General features: G+C 32.1%; 3 protein-coding genes and 2 pseudogenes across 4 annotated transcripts; 3 read left to right on the forward strand and 2 right to left on the reverse strand.

Moving 5' to 3' along the window:
* Window positions 1–808: 808 nt before the first annotated feature.
* Window positions 809–2,679, forward strand: LOC149879021 (uncharacterized; annotated as a pseudogene).
* A 337-nt stretch (window positions 2,680–3,016) lies between these two features.
* LOC149879022 (uncharacterized) lies at window positions 3,017–4,623 on the reverse strand (annotated as a pseudogene).
* A 4,083-nt stretch (window positions 4,624–8,706) lies between these two features.
* LOC145188790 (uncharacterized) lies at window positions 8,707–11,144 on the reverse strand. The gene is made up of 2 exons (XM_090072331.1): window positions 10,862–11,144; window positions 8,707–10,485 (listed from the first exon to the last, which is right to left on the reverse strand). The coding sequence occupies exons 1-2, from the start codon at window positions 10,909–10,911 to the stop codon at window positions 8,805–8,807; spliced, it is 1,731 nt and encodes a 576-aa protein (XP_089928457.1). The 5' UTR covers window positions 10,912–11,144; the 3' UTR covers window positions 8,707–8,804.
* A 2,031-nt stretch (window positions 11,145–13,175) lies between these two features.
* LOC149879023 (uncharacterized) lies at window positions 13,176–16,839 on the forward strand. Its single transcript, XM_090071262.1, has 2 exons — window positions 13,176–15,524; window positions 15,622–16,839. The coding sequence occupies exons 1-2, from the start codon at window positions 13,176–13,178 to the stop codon at window positions 16,837–16,839; spliced, it is 3,567 nt and encodes a 1,188-aa protein (XP_089927388.1).
* A 1,886-nt stretch (window positions 16,840–18,725) lies between these two features.
* On the forward strand, window positions 18,726–23,071 carry LOC145181159 (arylsulfatase I-like). 2 transcript variants are annotated; one of them, XM_080056180.2, is made up of 7 exons: window positions 18,726–19,158; window positions 20,432–20,591; window positions 20,753–20,847; window positions 21,285–21,492; window positions 21,751–21,981; window positions 22,230–22,371; window positions 22,501–23,071. In XM_080056180.2, the coding sequence occupies exons 1-7, from the start codon at window positions 19,006–19,008 to the stop codon at window positions 22,949–22,951; spliced, it is 1,440 nt and encodes a 479-aa protein (XP_079912306.2). In that variant the 5' UTR covers window positions 18,726–19,005; the 3' UTR covers window positions 22,952–23,071. The 2 variants fall into 2 exon arrangements, with proteins under 2 accessions (XP_079912306.2, XP_089928472.1); XM_090072346.1 differs by lacking the exon at window positions 18,726–19,158 and adding an exon at window positions 19,900–20,254.
* Window positions 23,072–23,600: the final 529 nt, after the last annotated feature.

Here is a 23,600-nt window from a genome sequence, read left to right on the forward strand (position 1 = left end):
GTCGCTTATATACTAATATCGATACTATCAGTTAGGGTTGAGCTTTTACCGAAAATTTACCGGTAAATCGGTAAAATTGTTTTACCGATTTACCGGTAAAATGATGTCGGTAAGTTTCGGCAAGTATTGTTTTTTTAATAACGTTGAAGGATGCTTGAAAATGTTTTAGAATGCTTGAAATGGCTCAACCAATAAATTAAAAATTTTATTAAAAATTTAATTTTCATTTTCCTGCCAACAAAGCTGTTGTTTCTTATGCTTGAAAAGTGATTTTGTTGGTTTAGTTTTGTCTAAACACTTTAAGAAAAACGTTTTTACTTTCTTGTGACATTTATCAATCAATGTATTTTGGAAAACGATATTACATCCACGGTCATTTACAAATAGTTATAAAACATAAAAATAGGGACAAAATCACAGAAAAAATAAAATTACACAACATTTAAACATAGAAATAAATTTTAAAAAGTATATATTTTTGTTACATCTTCGACTTTTCGAATTTATAAAAACGTTCCATGTTTTTCTTAACTTTGTTTAGCGTTTAACTTCTTTTTTTTTTTTCATACATTTTAACTTAAAGATATCTTTTTGTTGTATTTGATTGCTTTTTTTTTTTCTTTTTTTTTCTTTTGGCTTAATTTTGTTAATGCTTTCATTTATTCTTTAATATATATATATATATATATATATATATATATATATATATATATATATATATATATATATATATATATATATATATATATATATATATATATTTCTTTTTTACTTTTAATAGTTTTTGTTTTTTTCTAGATGATTTTTTTTTTTTCTTTCTTTTTCACCGTTACAAAAAAGCGACCGCCATTTGCGATGTCATTGCAATGTCTTCATCATTCATATTTATTGTGGTCTTTATCACTAAATTTGATTTGCGTTTTGGCAAAATGTCGGACGCTTGGAAACACTACACCTTAAACAAAGGGAAAACAGTTACTTGCAAAATTTGTGGAAATACAAGTCAATACACAAGTTCCACAACTGGAATGTGGTATCACTTAGACAAGAAACATGGAATCAAAAAGGAAACACAGGAAAAAGTCACACCAAAAGCTGCATCACAATCAAAAAGGCCTAAGATTTCAACTTTTTTTCAAAAGCAATCAATTGAAGAAGTGATTTCAAGACTTACAGCACTGGATAGATTTAGTTTCAATGCCATTGTTAACAGCTCTTTCATTCAATCTGCAATGTCTGAAAAAGGTTATGATTTCCCAAAAAATCACACGCTTTTCAATTACACTGGATGAGTACACTTCTTTGAAAAATCGAAGGTACATGAATATTGATATTCATCAAAAAAACAATCACTGGAATCTGGGCTTGACTCGAATTTCCGGATCTCTGCGGCTGAAAAAGCTGCAGCTGTTGTCACTGAAAAAGTGGCAGAATTTGGGTTGAAACTAGGCAACAGCATTGTCTGCTCAGTTACTGACGGAGCTTCCATGATGGTTAAGTTCGGAAAACTGGTTCCAACCGAGCATCAAACTTGTTATACCCACGGAATGCACTTGGCCGTTCAAGAGGTGCTGTACGAGAAGCCTTCTCAACAAATCCAACAAAACTCATTTGAAGAAACAAGCGACGACGACGAAGTCAGCAGTGACGAATCTGAATCTGACATCGAAGTCAGTTTTCTTGGTGCCGCCATGGATGAAAACATTCCCATTCCGAAAGTGAAAGTTCACTTGCAATCTGTCATCACAAAAGTCAGAAAAATTGTCAAGTTATTTCGAAAATCGCCCGTCAAAAATGACGTCCTTCAAGAAGAAATTAAGAAAGAGCACGGAAAAGAGGTTTCACTTATCCTTGACTGCAGAGCAAGATAGAACAGTCTGCTATCAATGATTCAACAGTTCCTCAAAGTCAAACATTCAATCAGAAAAGTATTGAAGGACATTTCTCCACATTTGATTTGCAGTGATGATGAAGAAGACATTTTATCCGACATTGTTGCTGCTCTTGAACCAGTGAAGTTAGCAGCAGAAGCACTTTGCCGACAAAATGCAACTCTTCTTACTGCTTAAGGAATTTTCAAGTTTCTTGTGAACAGGCTGAAACAACAAGATTCACCTCTTTGCATTGCAATGAAGAGTGCAATTTTGAGACGTTTTGAAGAGAGAAGGCAGAGCAATCTTGTAAGCTTGTACAGATATCTTTCCAATCCAGAATGCTTGTCCGACATTGAAGAGCATAAAATTTTCAATATGCCTCCGAAGTCTGTACTTCAAAAGACCGCCAAAAACTTGCTGTCTAGGCTTTTTCCAACAAATCCAGATGACCTGGAGTTAATTCAAGAAGTACATGGCTCAGAAACTCTTGACGAAAATCCACTTTCTCTTGAAGGAAGCAATTCAGCATTCGGTCGAAAAACAGCGACACAATTCAAACGACGAATTCAAAACCATTTCACAAGAAATGTTGGTCTATGAAGCGACCGGAAAGAGAACTGCAAACCTTGAACTTTTGTTCAATGCACTAAAAACCATCCCACCAACAAGTGTCGAATCTGAGCGAGCCTTTTCTGCCGCTGGATTATTTGTGACAAAAATTCGATGCAGAATGAGTGACGACTTACTTGATACACTTTGTTTTCTCAAAGCTCATTTTTTATCCAAAAATAAATCTCAAACCTAACATTAATATATTTTATTTACTTATTACTGCATTTTATGGTCTTCTGTTTATGCCTTTTTATTTTTTACTGATTTTACCGATTTTACCGGTAAATTTTGATTTTTTTACCGTTTTACCGGTAAATTTAAAAGTCGGTAAAAACTCAACTATACTATCAGTATCGGTTCGATACCACTCGATACCTAGAAGGTCTCGTATCGTGTGGTATCGCTTATGTTCCAATGTCGATACTATCAGTATCGCTTCGATACCAAACGATACCGATAATAAAAAGAATCGTATAGTATCGCATGGTCTCGACTCGAGACTCCCAATAAAACAAAAAAACAAAAAGTTAAAATGTGACTTATTGAATTTTTTATAAACAAAATACAAGTACAATTGCTTTTTAGAGATTTAGTTATTGTTTTTTAACAATCTACAATACTTTGGCTATCGTCCATTTGTTGTTTTTTCCTTTGCCGTACTTTCGTTGGTATTTTAGGATTTTTTTCAATTAATATTGACAAAGATAAGTCTGATTCATGTTCTATATCACTTTCATTTTCTTGTTCGATGGGCCATTTTTTAATGTAATTTTCAAGAGCGGAATAGTTCTGCATTATAAATACAAGCTTATCTGCCTTGTCACTATCGAGATTGTATCTACGATCAGGGATGACAAGGCCAGAAGCAGAAAATGCTCTTTCAGATGATGCAGAGGTTGGTGGAGTTGCCAACCAAGATCTTGCAACACCCGAAAGGATAAGAAATTCCGCTGCATGCTACTTCCACCATGCTAAGGTGTCAGTTTTTCCAGCATTTTTGGATCTTATTGTTTTTTGGTATTCTTCCATTTCAAGTTTAATAGGAGGGTTTTCGTGTATATGATGTGAAATAGTATCTTCCTTATAATATGCTAAAATAATATTGTACTCATTTTCCTCCCAACCTTGTGCATTATCAGCAACGGAATCGTTACTACCGTTGTTATTACTGGAGCTTGAGACAGACAATGAAGAGTTCTCAAAGTATTCTTTGGTTGTGGGATGGTTTTCAACCAGTTTTTGAATATGTTCATCGTCAACATCAAGAAGATGTCCACGAAAAAATGGATGAAGGTAATGTCCTAGTGCAAATGCGGGTAATTTACGGCCTTTGTCTGGGAATCTCTTATTTAGTTCTGATAATAAGTCCTCCAAGAATTTTTCTACTAATTTGTTGTTTCCATGACTAACATAATTATTTTTTTCTTTCTCGATGAAGTTGATGAGTGCTGTTACTTTCCACAGTGACATGTCAATTCGGATCTCTGTGTCAGAAGATAAAAAAACTGATAATTCTTTAACAGATTTAAGCACTGGAACAATAGCTTCAAAGAGTAGGAACTGTTCATCTGTAGGTAGTACCTACTAGGTACGGTTTTCTTCCAATCATCACCTTCTGTATCGCGTAAGTATATGAGTGGAACCTTCAGCCGAAGCATGACGTGCAGCATATCGTAATGGCTGTTCCATCTCTTGGTTACTGTGGAGGGTATTTAGAGATTACTCACATACCCAATAAACTGTGTGTTATTGATGCCTGATCAATAACACACAGTTTATTGGGTATTTTTTTTTTAATGATACCCTGGTATGAGAGTGTGTTATCAAGTGCTTTTGCAATGTTGATACCAGTGTGTCGCTCTTTGAATAGGCACACTTCTAATGTAAATTTCTTTAGGGCAAAGTCTGGCGAGATATAATGCAATGTCACGGGCATGTATGAATCATTTGCCCTTGATGTCTAGTGGTCGGTGGTTATGGCAACCTGATTAAGATCTATGAGCTCTTTTTCCATAACTTCATGCATTACTCCTTCAGTGTATGGTAAAGCTGAGGGAGTTTAATTTTTGAGAAAGTCGTTGAATGTTTTATTGTGGCATTTGGCAATATTTTGTTCATAAACCTCTTAAAATTTTCAGAATCAGCAAAACTGAACGGCAAGCACTCAGTAGCAATCAAAGTAATGATGTCATGATCAACTACTAATTGACGCCGATCTTGAAGTGGCCACTTTTTTGTAACCGCCTTCTTCGGGAGAGTGAGAATTTTGAAGGGTACATCATTTGAGGATCCAGAAGCACTTGCCTCGATTAGGTTTAGTTCTTCATCTACTTGTAATCTCCGCTCGTCTTCTTTTTTTTGAAGTTCGATGAATAACTTCCTATGTTGTATTTGAATATGCTTTCGCAAGCCAGTAGTATTGGCTTGCTTTGTTGCAAGCTTATTTCCACAAGTTTTACACAGAGCAGATTCTCCTGAAAATGTAAAATACAGTTTAATAACAAAAATGTCAAATACAGTTTAATAACAAATAGAATAGTTTTACTTTTTTATTATCATTTTATTTTACTTTTATTAAAAACAATAGAGCCGGGACGCTTCAAACTCACTTGGGGCCTGACGCAAAATTAAGTTTTTGGGGCATTTACTGTAAATTTTACCTCTATAAAATGTCATAAGAGTTAAATAATTTCAAAAAAATTATTACCAAAAAAAGACGCTTTGATAGGCGTGAATTCAATTTTTTTTTTTTTACAATTAGTATGAAACAAAAACAAATTTAGAGTGGGCTAGCATACAACCTGGCCATCAATTTAGCACATTGTGCTTGGCAATTTATGAACTATTGCTCCACCAATTAAATTAATTTTTTTTTAAATATTAATAGTTAATAAACAATGATAGTTATAACGTAAAGATGTAAAAAAAACCCTGCATTTTTAGTTAAAAAAAAATTTAAAAAAGTTAAACTCTCATGAAAGACTTGGACCTAGAACTCCGTGCTTATACGCCATAACTTTATCCGCTTGGCCACGCAAAAAGTTAAGTTACTAAATGCAACAATAATTCTGCCGGTAATAAATTTTAGAATTATTTCCCGACATTGCCGGCAATTACCTTTTGAGAATAAAGTATAAAAAATACTTAGTAAGTAGTGCTTACCTATATTTTTCTTGAAATAATCCCAGATTAAAGATGCTGTAAAAGGCATAACGAGTGAAGATTAGTTTTCTTTAACAACTAAAGTATACTTATGTTTAATTGTTTAAAACTAAAGTTTAGTTGTTGAATGTTGAACACAGAACAAAGAGAGAATTACGATACCACGAGAGATTTAGTTAAAGTAACGATACCAAAAGAGAAATTAAAATATGAATGCGATATCACACAATTAACTAAATTAAAATAACTGTAGTGACTGTTACGAAATCAATTCCCTTTAAACAATCATTTCTAATAAGCGTTTAGAATAATCATTAACGATTGCATCACAAGCAATTCCCTTAGGAGAATTATATGAAAAACTCTAGTTAATGATAGTTACAAAATTAATTCCCTTTGAACAACCATTTCTAATACTCGTTTAGAATAATAATTAACCATTGCATCACAAGCAATTTTCTTTGGAGAATTATATGAAAAACACTCTTTAATGATTGCAAAATTATTCCCTTGGAGATTATATCCGCACAGAAAATTTTCGCTTGAATGGAATAACGACATGGAAAATTACACATTGCAGGGGCTGATCCAGGTCATTCTTCTAGGGGGAGTTGTCGGACCAAAAAAAATATGAAAAATAAGGTTTGCGTTTTTTCAAAATAAAACAACTGTTTCATTTGATATTTAGAATGATTTTAGAAAGGTTATAAGATAGTTAGTAATATTAAATATATTGAATGGTTATATAAAATTTTTTAATTTTTTCTTATTTTTTTAATTTTATCAATAATATTTTGAAGTTTGACGTTTTTTAGGTAGGGGAAGGGGGTAGTTACCCCGAATACCACCCCCTCCCTTACCTTTTTGTCCGCCCTTACACACTGTTTAACATAATTTAATAATTTGTAAAAACTTAATACAGAAATAAATGTTGAAAAAATCTTTTCTTTCCTTTTAATCACGGTAGAAAAAATTGTAATAAGGATAACAGATGAGAAATTAAATTACAGAAGTGATACCACACAATTATTTAAATTAAAACAAAGATACCAGATGAGAAATTAAATGATAAACATGATGTCATACAACCAGCTTAGAGAACTTTTTTTTAATAATAAATGAGCCATATATATGTATCTTGTTAATTATACGAATTTACTATTTCAAATTACAAATCGTTTATAAAAATAACATGGAAGTTCTCATGATGACCCGAGTTGCAATAGCAAATGATACTATCGGTACCAAAAATACCAACTTTTGATACTAGTATCGATATCGATACCGTAAGGTATCGCACCGAGATCAAACGATACTAACATAAACGATACTTTCGATACCAGTATCGCGTGATCTCGAAGTCGATACTGTAAAGTATCGCATCGAGACCAAGCGATACCAAACGGCACCAACATCAACGATACTTTCGATACCAGTATTGCGTGATTTCGATACCGATACTGTATGGTATCGCACCGATACCAGACGAGAAATCGAGACTCGAGACCGATTGTCTAGTGTCTAGTAGATACCGTATTTTGTTTTGATTGAAAAACAAAGAGAAGTAAATATGTCTGAAAAATACATATAGCAGGTTTGACTGGAAAAATATTCCAAGCTCGTTTAAGAATTATTAACAGAACATTTGAGAATAATTATTATCTCAGGATAGCTCATGATTAGTATGAATTAAAATGATATTTAACAAATAATAAAACTGTCGATAAATAAAATGCCGAGTGTCCGATTTAATACTTGATTCAAGAAATTTTTATTTCAAATTTTTCTTAAGTTAAGTAAGTTACTTAACTTCTTATTTTAAGATTTGAATTCAATACACGAGAGTGTTCCATACGAAAGAGTATTTAATACGATAGAGAATTCAATACCTGGAGATATTCCATACAATGGAAAAATGTTTTTAAAAAAAGTGTTTTGATGATGGAAGAAACTCAATTTTATTAAAATACTCTAGTTTCGAGCTTTCATACTTTATAAATGCAACATTAAGAGCAACAACCGAAAGAATATTTTCTTTAGCCAGATGGTCCATTACTTCGATAAAATAAGAACAGATATTGGCGAATGCGATCATTTGCAATAATAGCCGTGTACAGCTATTCACGAAAGTTTAAACGATTGCAGAATTTTCAGATCTAATCTTCGGTTTTTCTTGAATAAAAATCTAACGGAAATATATATCAAAATAATTTTTTTTCCAATTTGGTATATAGGTTATTTGTTAATAGAATAAAAAAAAGGTAGGTTTCAACTCAACACTGTTTACTCAGAAATTTCATTAAAAGGTAGGTGATACAAATTAAGAGGTGTCACAAAAGTTTAAACGATTTTATTTAGGATCAATTATTTGCTATTTAATTGATAAATCCGGTGCGAAATTTTTTTTTATTTTTAAATAAAGTTAAAATGAGTAGTTTTACAATCAAAAAACTCATCGCAACATCATCAGGCAGCTTTTAATTCATTAAAAGTCAACTTGAAATATTGTAAATTTCAAATTAATTTCAATTGCGTGCAAATGGGTCGAAAATCAGTTTCGAGTGACATCAAATGGCAAGTTATTGGTATGGCGAGGACAAAAAATCACACAAACGTTCAAATAGGCAAAATACTTCACGTTTCTGAATATTGCGTTAGAAAAACCATCAAAACCTGGGAACTTACCAAAGACGTCTCCGACATGCCGTGTACTGGGAGACTGTGAAATCTGGTAAGGTGGAGTTTTCCCGCCACAACGCTCCTCCGTGCCTCATTGCCAATCCCTCTTGTTGTATTATATGAATCGCTAACCGCAGAATAGCAACAAGTCCACAAATCCTAATTTTACGGGAAAGACAAAAAACTGTTTCGACCCTTTATTTTTAAACTTTGGGTTTTCAATTTTTTCCTAGTTATTCAACAGTTAGTAGGGGTTTGAAAGATATATATATAATTTTTTAAATTTATTTTGTTATGAGTGTAGGACACATTTTCAAACATGGACATGATCCCTTTTTGCAGTAAACGAGGTTTAAAAATAAAAAAGAAACTACTAAAATCTTAAAAAGTGATTTATTTAGGCTGCACTAATTAAATAATGCTATTTTATTGTTTTATTATCATAATAAAATGCACACTACAACTTAAGAACGTTATTTATTCAGTTGGTTGATCTTCTTGAATGGGCACAGTTGTTACAGGCCATAACGTTATTTCATTCCAAAATCGGAGCTTTTCAACCGGAATATAAACCAAAGTTTTCTTTATATCTACAATTTTTAAGTGGTTGATGGATAATACAGCTGAATAAGCTTTATTAGTTGGTAGTTCAAAGTCTCCTATAGTGTTTCGTAAGCGAAAAATGTCACTTATCAATCCAGCAATATGCATACTGCATTCAATCTCCGCAGTTTCATCAGAAGAAACTGACATCTCACGATATTTTGAGATTGAAAATGTTATTTTGTTAGATTTTAGTACCTTTTTTCCATAAGAGTCATTGCTTAAGCATGTTCTCTTGTAAAACTTGGGCCACCAGGCACCGTAGTCAATAAAATCTTCAAATGACATTTTTTTCACATTAAACTTTCCAGGAATGTTTGAAGAACTGTTAATCAGATTAATCACTTCATCAGTTTCATAATATCTCTCTACTTTTTTTAGTTTTCTCCTTATAATTCCAAAATCACGGTCATTAGGCATAAAAGAATGTCCCCTAACAGGAAACACCAAATTTATTTTATCAAATCTCTTAATTTCACAAAGAGCCATCATAAGTCTAACAAGGGTGTGGTTCTTGTTTTGACCAGCACAGTTGTCACCAAAAAGGTGTAAAGTTTTAACTTCATCTGAAATTTTGTTTTTTACATACCACATAAGCATAGAGCATACTTCGTTTGAACCTTTACCTCCTTCGCCTTCATGATAAATAAAAACAGACATTTTTCGGGAAGCAATGTCGTGAATTCCAAAAACGTTTACTATGAGTTTCCTGAAATAATAAGTATCTTGTACTGGTATGCACGGTAATGTAACATTAGACATGTAATCTATACATAATCCAACTTGTTTAGCGTCTTTTATGCATTTCTCTGTGGTATCTTTTATTTTGTTGTAAAACTTTTTAGCCCTCCTATTGTGGACCATAAGCTCTGCTATTGCATGTCTTTTTTCATTGTCATTAAGAAAAGGACTTTTTATTTTCAACTTAAGTTCCTCACAAGCAATACATGCGTCTTTTGCAGGTTGACCAAAACGTAATGAGTAATTTTCTTTGAAATAATGCCAGAAAAATTTATATGACAGCCTTTTCTCACTGCCAAGTGTAGCTAAAAGGAAATATTTATGTTTGTTTATAAACATCTCATACATAGTTTTTACATTTAAATTAGCTGGTAAGTATTCTTTATCTCTTCCAGTATAGTGTTCAGTTTCTCTAGGATATTGTTCAATATCAGCTCTCAAACAAGTGATTACAGTGCCAGGAATGGCATTACCAGAAACATTTCTACCTCTTTTATCTATTGGAGTTTTGCTTAGCTGTAACAGATGTGAGAGTCTGTAACACTGTTTGGAAGTACATCCGTATGATTTCATAAATCCATTTTTACATATCTTAGTACGAACCCCATTGTGCATAATATGGTACTTCACTACAACAGATTTAGGTTTTGTAGAAGAAGAACCTGGTCTAGATCTTGGACGGTTAACTGGGGAAACCTCCATTAGTGACTGCAAGTAGACGTCTTGTTGTGTTTTAGTTTCCATATCATGTAGCTTGGTAAATATTGCCACCATGTCATCCGCCATGTAACTCTTCAAACAGTTTTTCTTGTAACTGAAATAAAAATGAAAAGGTTAGGTCTATCTACGTTTTAATATCTGTTTGAAAACACATAAGCTAGGTTTCTACCAAAAACCCTAGGCATTTCCTAATTAATCAGAAAATTAGACTACTACTAATAGTACTAGTTGTTGCATGGCTTTATTTATGTAGTTTTAATGTAACCTAGCTTTGTTCAAATATCATAAATGCAAAATGTTATGACACATAATCAAACACAGCGGCAAGAAACCTACAAATGTTGCGTATTTCCTTCAGCCAATTTATCTTATGCAAAAGACACGAAAGATAACAGTATTTAAAAAACTTTCTAGATGAATATTACTGAAATATTAGAACAATTAATACAAATAAATCGATAACAGTTTACCTGCAAACATTAGATGCTGGTTTCTTGGCAGGTATTGTTTTTCCAACCATGTTTATATGTTCTTTTCCTGCCACTTTAGCCTTCTTAATTACATTCCTTTTATATCTTTCGGAATTAACAACTCCTTTCTTTCTTCTCTTTAAAGAATTGTCATCTTCATCTGAATAACTGATTATTAACAAAGAAATTTGTAAGTCACAAGCAAAATGTTATTATTTTATGTTACTAATGTTTACCGCAGAAAAGGAACAAGTCCCGGACGTGTTTCCTTTCTGCGGTAAACGCAAAATTCAAAATGGTGCCATGCCTATAAAAATTATAGCAGGTTTATCCCTTTTAGCAGTAAATAGTGTGTCTACCTTTTCAAAACTGATTTATGTTAAAAAGTCATTTTTGAATTTTTTGGACTTGTTTCCTTTCTGCAGTTAGCAGTTCATATAGTTTTAGTTGAAATAAAGAGTATTAGCTGGAAAGACGTGTCTATATAAAAATTGAAAGTCTTTTCCCTGTCTTAAAATAGTTTATATTTTAAATTGGCGCCCGATGAGTAGAAAGTTGTTGCTTTATTGAGTTAGTTTAGTTCCTGTTTACATCGAGTTTGTTTAAACATCAACAAAGTTTGTTTGACATAGTTATATTTTCAGAGATTGTTTTGACATTCATACTCATTATGGCAGCCTTAAATAGGAAAATATCGCGAAGAGCGGGTCTACAAAACGACATAAACGAAATTAATGAGGAAATTGAAACGAACTTAATAAATAATGGTGATAATAATTTAGTCATTCTAAGAGGATTGAGGAACTCATTAAGTAGCAGTTTAATAGAATTTAAAGAAATCGAAGAAGAAATTATTAATTTAAAGGAGCCAGACGACATTGCTGAATTCGTCATTCAGTCCAAAAGATTTGTGCGTCATTCTAATCAACTTCTTGCACAAATTGATTGCAAAATAAATTTTCAAAAAGTGTCACCCAATTCTCAATCTGTTAGTTCACAAAGCATCTCATTTAATTGTAAATTGTCTAAATTAGAAATACAAACCTTTGATGGAAACCCTCTAAAATGGTATTCATTTAGGGACCAATTTAATGCCACCATTAATCAAAATGATTCCTTAAGTGAAATAGATAAATTTTCATATTTAAAAAAATATTTGCTTCATGCTCCTCTATCAGCCATATCAGGTTTAACATTATCAAATGAAAACTATAAAGAAGCTATTGATATTTTAAAGTAACGATATGCAAACCCTCAAGTGCAAATTACTGCACACATGGAAACCTTGTTAAAAGTTCGTCCTGTGACATCAATGGATAATCTTGAACAATTGAGAAAGCTTTATAACGAGATTGAAATCTGTATCAGAAATCTAAATTCATTAAAAATGGACATCACTTCATATGGTTGTCTATTTATACCTATTCTTAATGAAAGAATACCTGAAGAGTTAAAAATCCTTATTTCAAGAAGGTTTGCTAATAATATTTGGTCGTTAGAAAAAATGTTGGAATTTTTCAATGATGAACTTTTAGTCAAAGAAAGATGTCAAAGTCTTCATGGACAGAAGGAACAGAAACGAAATAATGTGAATGGAAACATTCAATTTACTACACAAAATTTACATGCCCAAGGAGGTCAAGATTATAGTAAGTGTTTGTATTGTCAAGGTAACCATTCCTCTACTAAATGCAGTGTAGTCACCAATATTGAAGCTCGCGTAGCCACTCTAAGAAAGTTAGCAAGGTGTTTTGTTTGTCTATGAAGTGGTCATATAAGCAAAAATTGTAGTAGTAATTTTGTATGCAATAAATGTGGTAAACGCCATCATATCTCAATCTGTCAAAAGGACAGTGATCAAAGTAAATATAAAAACCCAAAAAATCAAGAAGCAAAAGAAACTAATGCAACTCACACATGGTCAAACAACAGCAATACTGTACTTCTTCAGACTGCCACAACTCAAGTTTCAGATTGTCAAGATTCTCAATCAAAAAAAGCGTGTTTAATGTTTGAGAGTGGAAGTCAGTTTTCTTACATAACTGAAGAGTTAAGAAATGCCTTAAAACTAAAAACTTTATGAAAAGAGAGGCTCATTATTAATACCTTTGGAAACTCAGTTGGTCAAGTAAAAGAGTTAGATGTAATTCAACTTTATGTGAAACACAAGATTAACAAAGGGTGGACATATTTAGAAGCATTATGTATCCCAGAGATTTGCACCCCTATTAAAAGGGAAAATATTGCAGAAGCCATCAATAATTATAAACATTTGAAACATTTAGCACTAGTAGAAAATAAATTTAATACCACAATGAGTATTGATATTTTAGTTGGAATTGACTTTTACTATTCCTTTATCACTGGTGAAGTAGTTTGTGGTTCTGATGGTCCGGTTGCCATTAAATCATCATTAGGCTGGATTTTGGCAGGCCAAAGCAAGTTATCAATTCCAATTGACTCAAATAAACATTTTAACAGTCATTCCATGAAGTGTAGTGTTCTTCCTTTACGTAGTAATGTTGATAGTGAATTAAAAAACCAATTAGAAAAATTTTGGGAGCTTGAGTCTATTGGTGAGTTTAAGGACAGTGTTATGCATCAATTTGAAAAAGATATAAAATTTAATGGTAAAAGATACGTCACAAAATTACCTTTCAGACTAGACCATGTAATGCTGCCTGATAATTTTAACATAGCAAAGAAACGTTTAGAAAACCTGTATAAAAGGTTAAAATCGAATGAAAAGTTGTTAAATGACTATAATAAGATATTCACACAATATGAGAAAGATGGTATAATAGAAAGGGTTACAGGTGATGAAATTATAAAACCACCTGGATCAGTATGTTATCTTCCACATCATCCTGTTGTTAGAGAAGAAAAAGAAACAACAAAAGTGCATGCTGTTTTTGATGCTTCATGTGCTGTAAATTTTCCTTCATTAAATGATATTTTATACCCTGGTCCAAACTTACTCTCAAAGATATTTAACATTCTTATTAGATTTCGTTTGAATGTTTTTGGTATTACGTCTGATATCAAGCAAGTCTTTTTGAATATAGAAATTGTTCCTGAACATAGAGATTTTGTTCGTTTACTTTGGTTCACTAATTTAAGTCATGATGGTCAATTAGTTATTTATCGATTTACTCGTGTTGTGTTTGGTCTTACTTCAAGTCCATTTATTTTAAATGGAACAATACAGCATCATCTCAATAAGTTTTTGTGTTCTAACCCCAAATTTGTTAAAAAGATCTTACCTGATTGGTATGTGGATGACTTAGTTTGTGGGTGTGACAGTTTAAGTGATGGTATACAGTTTTATCATATAGCAAAAGATATTATGCTAAAAGGAGGTTTAGAACTTAGGAAATGGACAACAGATAATTTAGAATTACAAAGCCACATTAACAACATTGAAGGAATTAACGTTGATAATGATGAATACAGTAAATATGATAAAGTCAATATAAATACTCCATTGAATAATAAAATGATTTTGGGAAATGATTGGGACATTAAAAATGACCAGTTTGTGTGTAAGTTTCAATCACTTTTAGAAAAAGAGAAGTTGTTACCCAAGACGAAAAGAAACATTTTACGTTTAGCTGCATCAATCTACGATCCTCTTGGGCTCATATCACCAATTACTACTCGTGTTAAAACTATATTTCAAATACTTTGTAAGGATAAACTGGAATGGGATGAGGAGATTCCTGATAGCGTCAAGTTTCTATGGGAGTCCTTTGTATTACAGCTTTCAAAAATTCAGCATATATGCTTTCCACGATACGCTATAAGAGAAATTAAAGAAGATATTATATCAATAGAGTTACATGCCTTTTCAGACAGTTCAACCCAAGCATACGCTTCTGTTATTTATATTCGTGCTATATCAAGAGCATCAATAAAAACCTGCTTACTAACCTCAAAAACTAAAGTTGCACCACTTAAAACCTTGTCCATCCTGCGATTAGAACTGTTAGGTTGTCATTTGTCATCCAAACTCATGAAACAGGTCAGACATTCCATTGGCGATAAGGTTATTGTATCAAAAATTGTAGCATGGTCAGATTCTTTAGTCGCATTACATTGGATAAAAGGTAGATCATGTTGTTGGAAACCATGGTTAGAAAATAGAGTAGTAAAAATTAGGGAGATAATTGGTTGTGATAGTTGGCACTTTGTTCAGGGTGAAATTAATCCAGCTGACATTCCTACTCGTCCTGATGATTTGTCTCATTGTAAAAGCTGTAGATGGGTGGAAGGCCCAGAATTTCTTAGGGAGGAAAGTGTCATTTTTCCAATGTTTGAGTTTGATAAGAATCATTTAATAGGAGAGACTGATAAAGAATGTAGTAAGCATGGTAAAATAGTTGATTCAGAGGTAGTTAGCAATTTGTCTTCGTGTACTTTGTTTTGTGGGGAAGTTGTCCTCAAAAACATAATTGATATAAACAGGTATAGCTCTCTACAACATTTAGTTAGAGTCACCGCATATGTTTTACGTTTTGCAAAAAAATTGTTAAAGAACATTAGAAATATTAATGACAATAGCTTAACATGTGATACACTGACAGTTGATGAGTACAATTATGGTTTACATCTATGGGTTAAAGAACATCAAAATGAGGTTTGTAAGGATGAAAAATTTAATAAAGTAAGAACTGCATTTAATTTGTTTGAGGACCAATTGGTTTATTGCGACTAAAAGCAGTTATTTGTGTTATCTTGTAATTCAAGAGGCCCACAAAAAGGTATTCCATCAAGGCGTCGAAAGCACCCTTAATGAAGTACGAAAATTATTTTGGATCATCCAAGGTAGGAAGACTGTTAAATCAGTGTTACACAAATGCTACATCTGTAAATTCTTCCAAGGACGAACAATAAAAAAAAGGGGTGAACCTGATCTTCCAGAATTCCGAATACAATCAACCAGGAGCTTTAAATATACTGGACTTGATTATGCTGATCCATTGTTTATAAAGGAAGATAATGAAAGAGCTAATGTGTTAAAGGTGTATGTATTATTGACTTGTGCAACAACTAGAGCAATTCATTTAGAGTTAACAAATGATCTTCAGACACCTTCATTTTTAAGAGCTTTGAGAAGATTCATATCCAGAAGAGAAAGTCCTGAACTTTTAATAAGCGATAATGCAAAAACCTTCAAGGCAAAACCTGTGCGTGAATTTATGTTAAATAGAGGCATCCGACAACAATTTATTCTTTCTGCTTCACCCTGGTGGGGTGGCTTTTATGAGCGATTAGTACCTTCTGTAAAACTTTGTCTCAAGAAAACCTTATGCAAAGAAATAGTTTCATATGATGAGTTGTCGTCAGTTTTATGTGAAGTTGAGTATTCGATTAATCAGCGACCGTTAGTTTATGTTAATGATGAGGACTTGTGTGAATCATTAACTCCATTCCATCTAATGTTTGGTGCTGACATTTCTCGTAGAGAGTGTATAATATCAGATAATTTACCGATCTGTTCATATCCACAAGACTGCTCCAATCGAACAAAATATATTAGAAAACTGTTTGAAGGTATTTGGAATAGATTTTACAATAGTTACCTGAACGAACTGAGACAACATAATTTGTACAGGAAAGAATGCACTGCCTCAAACAACTGCCAATTATCCAAAGGTGACATTGTATTAATCAAAGGTGAAAACAAAATTCCCCGTGGACAATGGAGGATTGGAAAAATTGAAAAGTTAATCACTGGTCGAGATGGAGTTGTACGAGGAGCAGAGTTAGCCGTTATTTCTAAGGAGAAAAGATGTACGAAAACTGTTAGGCCTTTACAGAAATTAATTCCTCTAGAAGTTAGTACAACACAAAATGTTGAAGAGTTAACACAAGAAAATGAATCTGAAAATACCAAACAATTTGGAGCTACTCGTCCGAAGCGTAGAGCAGCACTTGTCGGAGAAGAAACTAGAAGAATCTTTGAACAACTTTATTAAAACGAAATTTTTTCTTACATAATAGTTGGTTATATTTGTATTGTTGACTACAAGGGCTGTAGTCAACGGGGGGAGTATGTGAAACCTGGTAGGGTGGAGTTTTCCCGCCACAATGCTCCTCCGTGCCTCATTGCAAATCCCTCTTGTTGTATTATAGTTTTAGTTGAAATAAAGAGTATTAGCTGGAAAGACGTGTCTATATAAAAATTGAAAGTCTTTTCCCTGTCTTAAAATAGTTTATATTTTAAAGAGACCATCCTAACTCAGCAACCGTGACAAAAATGGTATATTCAGAATGAGCAGAGAAAACCCCAGACTCAGCTACAAAAAGCTTGCACAAATCTTCAACGAGTCAAAAAATAATCCAAAAGTTAGCAGAGAGCTCGTGAGACGAACACTGTTGGACAAAGGTATTGGAACGTACATAGCTGCTAGAAAACCTATTCTTTCAATCACGGATAAACGTAAACGACGAGTGTGGTCCAAAGAAAGGCTGGACTGGTCTGTAGAACAGTGGGCAAAAGTTATTTGGAGTGATGAAGCTAATTTTCAAGTTGTAAACCGCAAGGGAAGAATCTATGTCAAAAGATTAGCAACTGAGAAATATTCAGACAGGTTTTTGCAACATCGTCGACAAGGCGGTGGAGGTTCGGTTGGCATCTGGGGATGTTATTCTCACAAAGGTATAGGCTTCTGTGAGCTGTATGAAGGCCGAATTAATCAATACACCTACAAGAACACATTGGAAACGTGTTTAGTTCCGTCAATCAGACACTTGTATGGCAGAAGCAAGCAATTCATCTTTCAACAAGACGGGGCTTCAGCTCACACAGCTCACTCAATCAAAGAATACTTTTTGAAAAAAAAGTTCAATGTGATGCCCTGGTGCCCTAGATCACCAGATCTCAACCCAATTGAAAATATTTGGTCTTGGATTGACAATCAACTGACATACCATGAAATTCAATCAACTCAGCATTTAAAGCAACTTTTGAATGAGTACTGGCTGAAGGAACCTCGCGTGATGTGCATGAAATTAGTTGAATCAATGCATAAACGAGTTTATCTTTGCTATAAAAACAAAGGAGGACACTTTAAATATTAATTTTGCTTTTTTTTCATTTTTTGTTCGAATGTTGCAATTCGTTTAAACTTTTGTGCTTCGTATTTTTCCTATATGATTTTTTGTAATTGTTTTTTTCAAACTAAATAATAAAATTTTTATAATATGTTCATATTCATTTTAAAGCTAATTACCTTTTCTTTAACAAACAAAAAAAAATTAAGTCGATATCATTTTACAGTTTTTTTTTATTAAACAAAAACCAAACATAATTGATAAAAATTCTGCAATCGTTTAAACTTTCGTGAATAGCTGTATGAGTTTCAATTTTTTAGCATTTGTATGTTAATAAAATGTTCGGTTTTTGGTAGGAAAAAATCTAATATAGTGTGATGAGGGTGGATGGGACGAGGTAAACGAGAAAGTAGATTTTTTTTAGTAATGAATTTATATTTAAAACCCTTCTCCTCGCCCCGTTTCTCCCACGTACACACTCACTCACACACTACTTCTTCAAGTTTTCCAATATTTTCAATGTTAGGAGGAAAACCCAAGACATCTTTAGAAAATGTTTGTGTTGTAAAAAAAAAAATTCAACGTTGCATAGTAACTGATTCGAGCTATTATTGTAATTCTCTAATAAGTGTTCAACGATCAGTTCTTTATACATAGCAGGCATTCAGCAAACGGCTTTATACTTTAGCGATCAATTTTAACAATAGAAAATCGTTTTGATCTTTTAAACTTTGTAATTCATAACAGTAACTAGCTGTTTTGAAGGTACCAATAAGGTAGCTTGTTGCCCTACCATTTTATATATTTTAGCACAATTTTTAAAAACGGTGCAGAAAATTTCATGCAGAAGAGATTTCTGGAATTTGAACTCAGCAAACGAAATTTCAATATTATGCACAAAAGAAACAAGAAATTAGTCGAAAGTTAAATTAACTCTGTTTGCACTTTTTTAAAAATGAACGACCTATTGATGATGTTATTAATGTTAATTTTGTATTGACATGTCGGAGATAATCGATCTACCAAAACAAAGTATTTTCTGATTCAATCATAAATTTAAAGTAATCACTTTTATGCATAACTGAACAATGATGGTATTGAAGACTTTTCATAATGCAAAATATAGTTTGAGTTTATCATGGATTGTTTTAGCTACAATAACAATGCTTTGTTCGGCAGTTTACGATCCGAACAAAAAACCACCGCACCCGCATATTATCGTCGTCACTCTTAGAGATATGGTAACAAATTAACTATTATCATAAATGAAATTAAGCTTTGTTAGTTTGTTTTTAAACTTATTTTTCTAAAACGTGAAGACATTTTGAGTTGAGACTATTTTCTTACTACAGAGCACTTTACCACAATTTTTTTTCTTACATTGTTTATTTGATTAAATAGGAATAAATCATTTTTCATTTAATTGGAATGATACATTGCGATTTATTGTGATTTTATATTTTGCTCTATTTACTGCATTTTAAGTGTTTTCTGCTTTATATATATATATATATATATATATATATATATATATATATATATATATATATATATATATATATATATATATATATATATATATATATATATATATATATACCTACCTACATACATACAAACAATGTATGTATGTATGTATGTATGTATGTATGTATGTATGTATGTATGTATGTATGTATGTATGTATGTATGTATGTATGTATGTATGTATGTATGTATGTATGTATGTATGTATGTATGTATGTATGTATGTATGTATGTATGTATGTATGTATGTATGTATGTATGTATGTATGTATGTATGTATGTATGTATGTATGTATGTATGTATGTATGTATGTATGTATGTATGTATGTATGTATGTATGTATGTATGTATGTAGAATATAATATTCATAACATAATAGCATGTAATATGGGTAATAATGATAAGTGTTACATATGTAACATATGATACTTGAATATACAAATATATATTATAGGTTTATGACATAAAAGGCTTCGCTAGATCGCTTTTGGAAGAGTGCTGACTTAGCAACAATATATGGTCTGGTATGCACAAGAACAAAACGCATAAATAAATTGCGCACGCCGTTTTTATGCTTGATTAATCATTAAACCAAAAACAACATTTCATTGAACGAAAATATTCGAAATTAAAAAAAAAAAAGCATGAGTAAAAAAAGCTAAATAATTTTACATACAACAAAATTATGATTCACGAAAATCCAAACCAAGCATTTTGAGTAAAATATACATACATATTTCAATATATATCACACAACGTTAACTAGTGACCTTCGCCGCGGGTTAATATTTTAGTGATCTTAGCTGCAGGTTAATATTCTTGTTTTTTTTCCAATGTTAACTTGAAAGGGATTATTGACCGCATGTCAGGACCATTTACATTCTTTTCATTTAAAAAAAAAAGTGTTGCTTTCAATAAATAAGTTATTAAATGGTAGACATTATCAGATAATGTTAACATGATCACATTTTTCTTTTCTTTTAAAGGGATGGGATGACGTAAGTTTCCACGGGAATCCAGAAATTCCAACACCCAACATTGATAGGATCGCAAATCACGGTGTAATTTTACAACAGTATTATACAACTCCTAATTGTGAAGACTCAGTATCATCTTACCGCACTGGAAAGCACCCCATACACTATAGTAAGGATATTTCTACGCTTTTAAATAAAACATGTACAATCTTTGAAAAAGTATAAACAGATGTTTGCGGAATTTAACGTTCGGTAAAAAACAAGCCGACCGTAAGTATTTACAATTTGAGATTTTAATGGAAAAGTTGACGTTCTTTTCCCTTCTTTAAGGAAAATCGGCGGAGAGCGGAGAAAATGTGAGAGTGACGTATGATATTTGGAATTACCTGGATATTCAAAGTTATGTCATTCGAGAAGTTGGCGTAGTAAGTCCGCATATTTTTTGGGTGTTTTACAACATATTTTACGACGTTGATGAATATGTTGCTCCAATAAAATCAATCGCTTTTGTTTTGAGTTTCAAAATTAGGTTTACGAAGTACCTTCTTATGATTATTAACCATTTATTTGACTAGTTTTATTTGTATGGATTTAAATATTATTTGAACCGTATAAATATATAGTTGAAAGATGTGTCAATTTAAGTATTATATATTTATAAACGTATAAATATATATTTGAATGAGATTTGTGTTCTGATATACCTTTTGAATACAAATAACAAACTTGTTCTTTTTTTTTTTTTTTTTTTTTTTTTTTTTTTTTTTTTTTCATATTATAAAAAAATATTCTTATTGCAAAAATATGGATTACCGGATTCAAGTTGAAAATTTTTGAAACAATTTTTTTAACTTATTTCTAGATTGACTGCAAAGATACAGATATACCTTTTTATCCATGGGATGTTATACAAAAAGCTGAAAACGTTTTAAATCAGCAAGATCAAATATATTCTTTGTTTTTGCAAATTAATTTTCCGCAGTTACACGCAGATTATCCAGAGCAAATACCAGACGAATACTTAACACGCGCCAAAAATATTCCTTTTGAAGCCAGAAAGATTTACGCAGGTAAATCACTATTTACTGGATCCACTAAAATTAAAATTGTTACTGGGAAAAAAAAAACAGCAATTTAATTTGTTATACTTGCTTGTGCTCATAAGAGTGTTTTCGTTTACTACAAGCACGGGGCATATAATCCTAAAGTAAATGAGTTTTTTCAAAAAAAATCTGTAATACAACTGCTGCAATAATTTATCACATAAAAGAGTTTAGAATGAGATTGACACTTTCTTATATATTGATAAAGAAATTTTTTCATTTTAGGGATGATCATGCAGCTTGACAGAGCTGTTGGTCATTTAATTCGAATACTATATGACACAGGAATTCTACATGATGCTATTCTTATTTTTACTACATTAACTGGAGGAACAAAAGGAAATAATTTTTATACTTGGCCATCGACATACCCTTTCAGAGGAGGAAACGGTACTCTTTGGGAAGGAGGGTCCAGAGCTTTAGGATTTGTATACAGCAATCGGATAGCAAGAAGAGGTAAAATGTTACTTATGATATTTAGAGGGATCAAAGCAACAGCGCTTTGCTGTTTTAGAAATTTTTCTTAGAGGTGAACTATGGGTAATTTTAAATGACCTCTTTAGTTTTTCTTGCTCTCACTTAATGTTAAGTAAAACTTAACCGACTGCATTTGCATTTTGTGTTTGTATGTATCATTGGTATAACATACCATTGCTAAATCTGTATCTTACTTTTCGTTTACATGAATCTTAATACCAATTTAGGTAGAGTTTCATATGGTCTCGTTCATATAAACGACTGGCTACCGACAATATTTCGTCTTGCAGGAGGCAATCCTGATCATGTTGTTGAAAGTGACGGTATGGATGTTTGGGATTCAATCAACAACGATGACTATTCACCAAGGTATGGCTTCTTTAAGCTAAAAATTCTATAAATGAAAATTTTTAAATATATAAGGGCATGAAATGAATATATGTTTATATTTTTCACGCAAACTCGTTTACTATACGGTAAAAATTACTATTTTTATAGAATGGAAATACTGTATGGCATTAACGGAAATAAAGCTGCAGTACGAGTAGGAGATTTCAAACTTATCATTGGAGAAAGTTATGTGCCACTTTCCCCGAGACCTTTAGCGAAAGGAGAATTAGACAATTTAATCAAACCAATAACGGTTTGGGACAGCGAGCTAGAATGCGCAAACTATCCTGACGCTATCGGTTGTTGGCCAGATATCGAGCCTTGTTTATTTAACGTTCGTTTTGACCCGTGCGAACGAAACAATGTTGCGTATTACATGCCACAGACTGTCGAAGCATTAACTTATACACTAAACAAATATAACACCTCTGCAGTATACAGAGATAAAAGAGCTTTGGAAGATTGGGATAACGAGTATAAAGACCTGTCGTTAAAGTTAACACTAATTAAACTTGAGAAAAGTCGAAAGACTTTAGACCGCAGCAAAGTAGCAATTTAAAAATGAGTTTGTGCGCAAAATAACTATTCGCTCCGATGAAATACCAGTCGGTTATTTGCTAAAAACTTAATGGAAACTGAATAAAAATGAATAAATACCTACTCCTTTCTTTTTAAAAAAGGAAAGTAATACAATGGATAATTAGAAGATCAAAGATTTGAGTTTAGAGGACTCTCATTTTCGCAAAAAAACAACGCAAAAAATGAGTTAAAAAATAAATTAAAAAAATGCTTACTAAAATGACCTAAATGACACAATTAGACTAACAAATCTAAGCTATTGAATTGCACATAAAAGCGCCTCAAACATACTTTGTACTTAGAGCGCCTTGATGTTTACTCACTACTGTTCCAAAAAGTGAACTTAATCCGCTTGAACGATTTTTAAGTGAGAAATTAAGCGATAGCTTTCATGATTTTTAAGTGATTTAAAATCATTTTAAAAATTTTTCAACGTGTTGCTTTTAATAAAAAAGAAAATTATTTACTTAAAAACAAAGTCCATTATCAACAGTATTACACAAAAAAAAATTTATTGTATCAAAAGTTTCTGAAATTTTTTGCCAGTGCATAGTGTGTTTAGCGCTCTAAAAATCTTACAGCTTTTAGGGTTTTTTTTACGTCATTCAACTGAAATTTTCATTTCAACA

The sequence above is a fragment of the Hydra viridissima genome, unplaced genomic scaffold (genome assembly GCF_058129835.1).
Source record: "Hydra viridissima isolate aposymbiotic clone 2 unplaced genomic scaffold, HvirCarnegie_v1 scaffold_14, whole genome shotgun sequence".
NCBI classification, from domain to species: Eukaryota; Metazoa; Cnidaria; class Hydrozoa; order Anthoathecata; family Hydridae; genus Hydra; species Hydra viridissima.